The sequence below is a fragment of the Eurytemora carolleeae genome, unplaced genomic scaffold (genome assembly GCF_000591075.1).
Source record: "Eurytemora carolleeae unplaced genomic scaffold, Eaff_2.0 scaffold946, whole genome shotgun sequence".
NCBI lineage: Eukaryota > Metazoa > Arthropoda > Copepoda > Calanoida > Temoridae > Eurytemora > Eurytemora carolleeae.
Genome location: NW_019397009.1, coordinates 65,911 through 77,168, shown reverse-complemented (window position 1 = coordinate 77,168; position 11,258 = coordinate 65,911). Strand labels below are relative to the sequence as shown.

At 31.4% G+C, this 11,258-nt stretch overlaps 1 protein-coding gene across 1 annotated transcript; it reads right to left on the bottom strand.

Annotated features, from left to right (window-relative positions):
* Window positions 1-460: 460 nt before the first annotated feature.
* On the bottom strand, window positions 461-11,006 carry LOC111711070 (glycoprotein-N-acetylgalactosamine 3-beta-galactosyltransferase 1). The gene is made up of 13 exons (XM_023485317.1): window positions 10,390-11,006; window positions 8,512-8,625; window positions 7,187-7,262; window positions 6,937-7,018; window positions 6,339-6,390; window positions 6,021-6,139; window positions 4,993-5,049; window positions 4,482-4,572; window positions 3,933-4,027; window positions 2,938-3,018; window positions 1,810-1,938; window positions 1,516-1,570; window positions 461-686 (listed from the first exon to the last, which is right to left on the bottom strand). Exons 1-13 carry the CDS (start codon window positions 10,522-10,524, stop codon window positions 558-560), a joined length of 1,215 nt encoding a protein of 404 aa, XP_023341085.1. The 5' UTR covers window positions 10,525-11,006; the 3' UTR covers window positions 461-557.
* Between the last annotated feature and the right edge of the window lie 252 nt (window positions 11,007-11,258).

Below are 11,258 nucleotides of genomic sequence, written 5' to 3'. Positions count from 1 at the left end.
ACATTTTTAAAAACAATAAAACTTTTTAATAAATATATTTGTAAAAAATGAATTTCTGTAACATAGGTTTAAATGTGTAAGATTATAAGGCACACTGTTACTATTTCAATTATCACACTTTAAAATGTTAAATGCTTATTTATCAGAACATAATTATTTGCTTAAAATGCAAAAACTTTATCACTTCAAATCTTAAAAAAAGAAGTAAAATTATTGAGCAAACATTACTTTGTGCACAGAAAAGAAAATAAAGATTATAAATATTAATTTATCAAGCTATCTTTTTATATCCATTAGTTATATCTGTACGACTATGTTAATTATAGACATATAGACATGTCAATATATATATATATATAAATTTTCGACCGAAGATTGCTAGCAAAGCATGAAACATAATGTACAGTCGATTTATTTGTCAAAAAAAATGTGAAGTTGAAAATGGAAAAATATAATCGATTAAACAGAGATTACAACTTCATATATAGATACATATATAACATTGACATATTGAAGTTAAGCAAATTATGCATCATGCATTCTGAATCCAAGTACTTCTAACTTAATGCATCATGCATGCTGGAAGCAAGTACTTCATGCATCCCTTCTGGAGTAGTCAGAAGAGAATTAAACATCTTTTGTAATTCTTCTTCTTTCATTTTTTCCTCCCAAGATAGATACGGGGCCTAGAACAGGATTAAATATGAAAAGGGCCTAGAACTAATTTAGATAATATTTTATTTTTCTCAGGACTCCAGGTGGAGTATATAAGAGATTATCTGATTATTGTCATAACATCTATAGATATACTTTTATCAAAATAATACCAGATACTATTCAAATCAATATTTACGAATATCTAGCATATCAAATAAAAAATGAAGGACTTTTTATTTGATCGATTTTTTCCGTTATTTTTTCTTCTTTTTTTACAATATTTTGGCTCGTTTTTGTCCTAATATCATTTAATAGAAAAAGAATCATGACAACACTTCATTCAGCAGAAACTAGACCAGTGTCCGAATTTAATGAATTTAAGCCACGTCTCAATTCACCCAAAAACCTGTTTTAATTGATTAATTAATCTTGAAAAATTAAATACAAATTTATGTGGAACCAACCATATTTGAGCCGCGGCTGAAATTTAAACCGTGGATCAAATTCTTTAAATTCGGCCTCAGATTAGATTTTTTACGTAATTATAATATATATATTTAAAAGTTGGCGCAGTACAAAAAGTAGTTTGAACTGAGATGGAATTTAAAGAATTTGAGCCGCGGTTTAAATCTGCCAAAAACCGGTTTATATTAAGCGCTGGCTTAAATCTTGAAAAATTTGATACAATTTTAAGTGGAACCAACCATATTTAAGCCGCGGCTTAAATTTAAATTCTTTAAATTCGGCCACAGGGCCAAGAACAGAAATAATATAGCATGGGCCAAGATGATAAAAAATAAGAAAGCATGAATTTGAAGAAGGGAAAGTCAAGACAAAATAAGAAGTTCCTGGGTTTACCTTAATGGGAGGAGGAGCAGGTGAGTTCCCATATATACCACCGGAGTAAAAAGGTCTGGAAAAATCAGTCGAAATTAATAAAAACTACAAGTCCTAATATGCAATTTGCTTTATAATCATACATATAATGGTATTTTGTCAAATCAGTTAAATAACCATCAAATAATTAAATGTAGGGACTTCTTTGAGCTCAAATAAACAGAAAGAAGGTTCAAAAAAAGAAGACGTTTTGTAAATTTACTAAATAATTATCTTATCCTTACTATTCTTGTTACCAAATTGGGATTTACTAACCTAAGATGGTAGAACATATATTCTAATTGGTAAATCTTGGATGAGGATAGGATTCCGTGAAATGAGATCGCATGGTTGGAGCAACACTGGGGACCATCAGGGGATAGGTAGAGAGAATCCTTCCAATACCTGATAAATCAAACAATTATTCAATCAAAAAATTAACCAATAAACCAATCAATTAATCAACCGTTCTACCAATTTAATCATTCAATCATTGTTTAAAAAAAACATTTTTAAAGAACAAATACGATGACTAGAAGTAGAAGCAAATCAGAATTTGTCTGTATCAACTGTACCCTATTTATAAGATCAAAAATTCAAAAATAATAAATTGTTAAAACAAAGTACATGTACGTCTTCTCTATTTGTATACTTTGCTTGTCGTTGTTTGTCTGTCTGTTTGTTTGTCCGTTTGTATCCAATGAACGATAGAACGGCTGAATCAATGGGGCCCAGATTTTGTGTGGAACCTCACATGACTCCAGGGAAGGTTAAAAGATCCTCAAAATTTTTAGTAAGTTGTCTCCAAACATTTAGGATATTTGTAAAATTTTGAAAATTAACGAAAAAATATTACTTAATCTGTGAACTGTTTTGTTTTATACTGTACAGAGAAGATGCTTACAGATAGAGCCACAATTAAAAGTTTAAATAGAAGATGGGCGCGAAGCGTTTTAAAAGCCTAGAATTATAAATGGTAAATGGCGAGATATCTATCTATCCTCATCTAATATTTTTTTATTTTCTTATTAATTTTGCATGGTATGCTATCATCATCGCTGCAGAAACCGAAGACAGGGGAAATAAATCTAAAACCAATCAATCAACCAATCTACCGATCAATCAATCATTCAAAATATTAGTTACTCACACAATCTCACTATATGCTTAAAGAATTGTTATTAATCCTTAAATTTGAAATGGTAACATGAGTGAAAACTTAGGTGAAGCATATTTGTGGTAAAACATATCATTATAAAATAATGCTAAAATATTCAATAAAAAATCAGCATTTAAACAGTTACTTAGGGGCACATAATTTCATCAGCATTCCATCAATCAAAGTAAATTTCACTTTCATCAGTCGATGTTAAAACATGTTTCAATAATACAACTAAATTTTACCTTTCAAATAGAGAAACTCCGCCTGGGAAAAGAAGTTTTTTGAAAGAGAATCCATTAAAGCGACCTTTTCCTTGCTCATCCCTTGAAAAAAAGTCTAGTAATATTCATCAAATTTTAAACATGTTAACATTAATTAGGTTGGGATATTACCCAAAACAGCAAAATCTAATCCACACCTAATTGCTAAAATACGTACATATGTAAACAATATAAAAATACGTACATATGTAAACAATATAAAAATACGTACATATGTAAACAATATAAAAATACGTACAAATGTAAACAATATAAAAATAGTTGTACAATTTTGCATGTAACTTCGATGTGTATTTTTAGCAATAAAATATGTATTATCTCATTTTATCTTGAATAAAATGTGTCATTTACTTTGAGAAATATTCAATTCAAGAGTTCAATGATGAACCTAAGGGCGCAGATGCATTCTAGGAAGCATAAAACCTGGTAATTTTCTCACTTGTTATAACTGTAGGAATTCAGTATTTACTTTTAAAGGGAGTGACCGGAAATATATGGTAGTCGAACTGAGAATGTAGTATTGTGGAGACATTTTTAGGATTCATTTGAGACATATAAAACGTCTTAATGATGTATAATTACTTAGTTTAATTACTAATTAGTTTAATGTAGAATTTTTGTTACAATTTTTGTCGTCGTTATTTAATAATTTTTTAAAACTCGGTTCTCAAAACGTAACCACCCCAATTGATGATTTTGAAAGTCGACTTTGCGCTCTAACTCATTAATAATACATAATTAAAACGTGTTATATGTCTCAAATAATCCTAAACAATTTCTCTATAATACTACATTCTCAGTTAATTTACAATACATTGCCGGTTACTCCCTTTAAGAAATGTGAAATGTTAAAAAAACTCATTAAAATTGAATAAAGACCCACTCAAACTTACCTCATCATTATTATTTCGGGTAATGAGGCAAATAAAGTGTTTAAGAGAAAAAAGGTGGTAAACCTGGTGTCGACTGGAAATATTCCTAGATCATGAAGATGTTTTCCTAAATACCAGTCTCCATTCTTCCAGTATTTACCCCCAGCTTCACACAGCTCCTAAATATAAAGACTTTTAAATTGAAATGGATATAGATATATAGATAGTAAGGATGGATAAGTACTGAAACGGTTGAGTTGGGCGGATACCCGAGTATTAAAACGGTTGAGTAAGGTGGATATCTAATTACTGAAACTGAAACGGTTGAGTAAGGCGGATACTTGAGTATTGAGGAGTAATGCAGATAACTAATTATTTAAAAGGTTGAGTTGGGCGGTTACCTAGCATTAAAACGGTTGAGTAAGGTGGATATCTAAGCACTAATACGGTTAAGTAAGGCGGATACCTAATTACTGAAACTGAAACGGTTGAGTAAGGGGGATACCTAAGTACTGAAAGGGTTACGAAAGGCGGATACATAAGCACTGAACAGGTTGATTAAGGCGGTTACCTGAGTACTAAAAGGGTTCAGAAAGGCGGATATAAAGCAAACAGGTTGGATAAGGCGGATACCTGAGTACTGAAACGGTTGAGTAAGGCGGATACAGCTCCTCTTGATAAAGCATACCCAGCATCTCCCCAATTGTAGACAACATTCCAAAACCTTAAAAAATAAATAATAAGTTCATCATCTTTTACATGTATAACAATTCCCACAAAAAATCATTTATTTTGGCAGTCTTTGCCCCTTTCCCCGCTAGGTAAATTAAAGATTATGACCCAATTGTTTATGATATTTGGACAAGAGCCCAACGACCCCCTTCATATTTACAACAATCCTGTTATCTCGTCACTAAATACATTTAGAAATAAACTTTTCAAGTTAGACCATATTAGGTTAGGCAGTGGACCGAGCGCTGCGACCAAAAGATCAATCACTCGTTCATTTACAAGGTTTAATAGTTTTTTGAACATTTGCCATAGAAGAGGGCAATTTGCCTTGATATCTCTGTAAGCTAAATATTATAGATAATTGATCTAATGTTTAACTCACTTGTTTAATGTGTGTAGATATGTTGGATACCTGATAGCGTGCCCTAGATAGTGCTCACCAGTACTATTCAATGCCGCGGCAAAATACCTTCAACAAACCAAACAATTTAACACTTCCTTCACCGACATAAAAAGGGAGGTTTAACTTTCAAAGCTGTTAACTCTTGTAAGATAAGATCTGACCCCCCCCCCTCCCCCCATCTTGTGGAAATAGATATCAATGCATTATCTTAATCTTTTGTTTAGTTTAATCTTAATAAATTATCCCGCATGGTAACCGTACCCAGTCAGTGGTTGAAGGGATTTTTGATCATGAATGATGAGGAATAACTAAAATGTAGAATATGGAAAAGCATAGTTTTTTTATAAATCTTTAAAATAAAAGTGCACACAGTGGATATTAAGATCAAGCTCAACAAAAGACGAAAGTTCCCTGCTTGTGATTGGGAAGCTAACCAGAAAAATAAAGGAAAACATGTTATTTAGAATTACCCTTGGGAAAAATTTGATTTCAGCAAGTGAATTATTTATTCCCTCTTATTGAGTTAGTTTATTCCCTTTAATTGGTAAGTTTATTCCCTTTAATTGAAAGGTTTATTCCCTCTAATTGGCAAATTTATTCCCTTTGATTGGTAAGTTTATTCCCTTTGATTGGTAAGTTTATTCCCTTTGATTGTAAGTTTATTCCATCTTATTGGTAAGTTTATTCCCTCTAATTGGTAAGTTTATTCCCTCTTATTGAGTTAGTTTATTCCATTTCGCTGGTAAGTTTATTCCATTTAATTGGTAAGTTTATTCCCTTTGATTGGTAAGTTTATTCCCACTAATATGGTAAGTTTATTTCCTCTAATTCATAATTATTACCGGATTTTCCCCTTTCAAAATGTTTTAATTTCCTCCAATTAAGAGCTATGAAAAATATTTGAAAACATTTATATTTGGGGTGAGGGTGTAAAAATTATATTACTTATAAATAACTGATCATTTCTTTTATCAAAGTTCTTATCCCTTATCCCATGATTATAATTTTCAATAAAACGAAAATTGAAGATTGGTTTCCTAAAGTTCTCCGGTAGGACGAATGTATCCTCTGTGAAGAAGAGAACCCAGGAGTAGTTCAACTCTTCCTTCTCCAGGTCCAGTAAGGCCGAGCACAACAAACCGAAGGACGACTTCGACTAAAACAGATCAAGAACGTAATTCTTAATGCAATGCTTTATATCAGACGGCCAATAACGTAGACAAATGGAGGGTCAACTCTTTCAAATTCCCGAGGTAAAATCTTCAAATTTTAAGATAATTCGATCAGTTTAGTTAAAAAACCTAAAATTGACAAAAAATTTTAAATTTTGTTAAGATAAAATTTGTAATATTTACCGGTATTTTTCGAACAGGTATACTTGAATTTTCAACCTTAGCACTGTAAAACCTACAAAAAAAACTATACTTTAAAACGAAAATAGTGAATAACTAAAGAGAACTCGGGAATGAATCAACATATTTAAGTCCTGAAAATGTTGATTTAAAAAAAGCTTGCGAAATTTCTTTAAAATATGAAGTTGATGAAATTAAATATTTTGAGAATGAATATGAAGAAGCACAATGAATATTCTATATCAATATAATATTATTATTCTATTTTAACAAAACAAATTTAAACTACACCACTATTATAAGTAATATGTATGTTTGTTTATGTGTGAATAAATCTTTATAGTAATATAGATGAAAGAATTTAATATTTTCTTGATAATAATAATAACACTAATAATAGTCACTGTCAATCCTTCAATCTATGATTGTAGGCTTGACCTACCTTCCGTTTTAGTTCTAATGAAGTGACCCAGTTAGGAGCTAAGTTAAAATTCAGTGGTGGGAGACAAGCCTATGGCGGTCTACCTTGGACCCTTCTAGTGCTGTACACTCAGATTCCTAATGATCCTTATATTTTTTAGACTGAAAAATTATATTTAACCTGAGATAGTTACAGTGCTGACCCCAGGTATTCTTGACCGTCAGAGCAGCAGATAATTGATCAGGGAAGACGATGCAAACCACTAACATTCAATCATTTATATAAATACTTGAAATGACATTTTATAAATACTTTCGATGAGTATAGAATGTAGATAGATACATAGATACACACTACACAGGTACATAAAAAGATATTAATGGATAAATAAATAATAAAAATAAATATAAATAGATAGATAGAAAGTTTCCTGGAACTTGAGAGTAAAGAAACCCAGCTTCTGTCATAGGATTGACTGCAGCTTCGACATCAATCTCATTCTTATCCTAGAAATAAGATCTAACATCTTCAAATCAGACCTTAAAGGGACTGTAAGCGTAATTTCAAGTGACCCTCCAATCAAAGATGGCAATGCACAACTCACAACGGTACCTTTAAAGAACTTTGTCTGATTAAGTATGAATAGACACCAACGTTTATATAGGGTTATCAGAATTTAACACTTCAAACCTAGAAAACGGTATTATCTACCACATTATTGATCAGATATAGAGGGTCACTTGAAATTACGCTTACATGCCCTTTAAAGGGACTGTGCGCTCAATATACAAATACACAAAGCATTTTTATGTTTGTGCATTGATATTTCAGAAATAGTTGCTTTTGCAACAGGTTGTTAATTTGCTGACAGATAAACATCGTTCGGCGCATAGATTGTTGGGCTTGGGTCCCTTTAAGACTCAATAAAATGTTAAGTAAAGTTGTTGAATTTATGAAATGTATTAAAAATTGCATGGAAAAAATTGGTTTAAGGTAATCCAAGGTGAGAAAATTGTGAAAAATAACAAAAAAATCCACAATGTCACGAATTTTGCAGAGATAAAATAGACAGATATGAAGGGGAACCCGACATGGATGGATATGTAATTATATTGTACAATTTTACCCTATTTTGTATCTGTTTCTATGAGGATATGTATTCACACTGTACAGTCTCCAGCTGTACAGTGTACACTGAACCTAACTTATATAACTTGTATTTGTTTTATAAGGATCTGTATTTACACTGTTCAGTCCCCTGCCGTACACTGAACCTACCTAGTATCTGTTTTTATCAGGATCTGTATTTACACTGTACAGTCCCTTGCTGCACACTGTACTTACCTTGTATCTGTTTTTAATCAGGATCTGTATTTACACTGAACTGTCCCCTGCTGTACAGTGTACAATGTACCTACTTAGTATCTGTTTCTATCAGGTTCTGAATTTGTACTTTACAGTCCCCTGCTGTACACTGTACCTTCCTAGTATCTGTTTTTTTATCAGGATCTGTATTTACACTGAACTGACCCTGCTGCACACTGTACCTACTAGTACTGTGTATCTGTTTTTTATTAGGATCTGAATTTACACTGTACAATCCCCTGCTGTACACTGAACCTAACTGTTATCTGTTTTTATCAGGATCTGTATTTACACTGTACAGTCCCCTGCTGTACACTGAACCTACCTTGTATCTGTTTTTATCAGGATCTGTGTTTACAATGTACAGCCCCTGCTGTAGACTGAACCTACCTTGTATCTGTTTTTATCAGGATCTGTATTTACACTGTACAGTCCCCTGCTGTACAGCCACTTCTCGTACGCAAAATCATAACTGTACTTTGCAATGTTGAAGTCATCAGTGCTCTGGAAAAAAAAGAATTAAACTAAAAAAGGTAATATTTTAAGAGGTCAAATCAAATCAAATCAAATCAAATCAAATCAAATCAAATCAAATCAAATCAAATCAAATCAAATCAAATCAAATCAAGGGCTGTCCTATTTCAATTGTTATTATGATTAAAAAAATTTCTTAGTTATTTTTTTATTTAAAGAGTTCAAATAACAGTTAATATTTGTTGGTAAAATTTAAAGAGTAGCGAACACATTAAGAACAGAACTCATTTAAACTATTTATGAGGAAGAATTGGGGAAGGTATTATCTCTTTTGCTGCATAAAAACCGCAAGAAAACAATGAGCAATTAACAGATATTTTTGTTATTTTCCCCCAGACAAAGGGTTAAAGAGTACAGATCTGAATCGGACATGCCCTTCTTTAATTAAATTGTCCCTGGACCTCACGTGGACAGTTATCTTAATATATATCTATAGACTTTATTCACATAAACATTGATATTAATATATATCTATAGACTGTATTCGCATAAACATTGATTTTAATATATATATCTAGAGACTTTATTCCCATAAACAGTGATTTTAATATATATCTATAGACTTTATTCGAATAAACAGTTATATTAATATATATCTATAGACTTTATTTGCATAAACAGTTATTTTAATATATATCTATAGACTTTATTCGCATAAACATTGATTTTAATATATATCTATAGACTTTATTCGCATAAACATTGATTTTAATATATATCTATAGACTTTATTCGCATAAACATTGATTTCAACATATATCTATAGACTTTATTTACATTAACAGTTATTTTAATATATATATATCTATTTTAATATGTATCTATAGACTTTATTTGCATAAACGTTATTTTAATATACATCTATAGACTTTATTCGCATAACCATTGAATTTAACAAACAATCTTTGGACCTGCAGTAAAATCCCAAATTATACTTGCTTTGATTTCTCATTTTACTCATTTACTTTTACAATTTCACTCCTTCCCCTGTTTTAGAGTTTTGTTTTAGTCTTTTATTCTTTAATAGGGAAGCCTTTCTTCAGATATTAATACAATAAAGACAACTTTCGATTTAAATTTTAGATTTCTACCAAGATTTCAAACAATCGTAAAAAATCAATTTAATTTGAAACAAATCATTCACACATTACAACCTATAGTCATCGATTATTTTTCGACGCATTCGTGTTAATATTTCAAAATATGTTTTATTTGTTTTGTATCCAATGCACTTAAACGACGAAATAGTTGGCCACCAGATGTCTCTGCTCTAGATGCTTTGAATGATTACATGTGGCAGAGACACCTAGTGGAAAAAAGTGGATTGTATATAAAACAAATGAAAGATGAACTATTTACGAATGCGTCGAAAAATAATCGATGACTTTCGGTTGAAATATCTGAATGATTTGTTTGAAATTAAATTGATTATTTTACGATACGAGTAGTATATTGCAACTTTCTGAATTTGTATGGATGCTACATTCTTCAGGTCCAATTTTCTCCTTATAGACGCAACAAAAAGAAGTAAGATAAGAAGCGATCAAAAGCGATTATTTTTCGCCGTAAGCCTATACCCCCCTTTCATTTTTCGCAATACTCCATTTCAGTCTGCTAGTAGTCTCCCTTTTCATTAGTTTTCTGTGTATCATTATAGTCCTTTAAATCTGTGACAAATAGAATTTTTGTCTTTTAAATCTGCCATAAAATATAATTTATCGGCTTAATACTCACATGAAAACTTTGAAATATAACAGCTAGCAGCATCCCAAGGAGGAAGGAGATGCCGAACAGTGTTTTCTGGTCCCTGGTGATGTACATGAGGAAGGAAATGAACCTCCGTCTCAGCCGGCGCACCGGGACCATCATTCATCTCTTAGGAGTTCCGGTTTATAGTTCCAGGATCACTTCTGTATTGATTTTAGATACGTTTGTCGAAAACAGCTCAGACTTTTCGGAGATTCCTTCAAATTTCATTTTTTGTGCCTCTGTCAGTATTTGTTTCTCAACAGCTTCTTTTATAAGTTTCCTAAGATAACCATTTTCTGATCTGAAATGAGACCAACAAGTGGTTACAAACATGACAATCATCCAGAAACTGTAAATGAAATGGAAACTAGCTAAATATTGTTTGGAATGATTTAAAAGTAAAATTAATCACTAAAATGCAAGCAGATACCTAACTTTTCCTCTTGCTTAAATCAAATCAAAGAGATATATTACTTCCATCTAGAATGGACCTATTAAGTATAATAGTTCAATTTAACTATTTGTTTCAACTAACTATTTAATGGTAGAAAACAGTGTTTCGGATCCGGATCCGGTCGGATCCGTATCATTTGGTCGGATCCGTATCATTTGGTCGGATCCGGATCCGTATCAGGAAACGTTGATATGGATCCGGGTAGCGCCAAAAATTAACCAAAACCATGGAATAAATAAATCAAAATGGTTCGTAAATGTATGACGAAAATTTTTCAAAATTATCTTTAATAATTTAATGTTTACATTTATATAATAGTAATGACGACATTTTTAACTTTAGGATTACTATAGTTTATAAATTATAACCTTGCATAACATTTAATAGGGAAAATCCGATT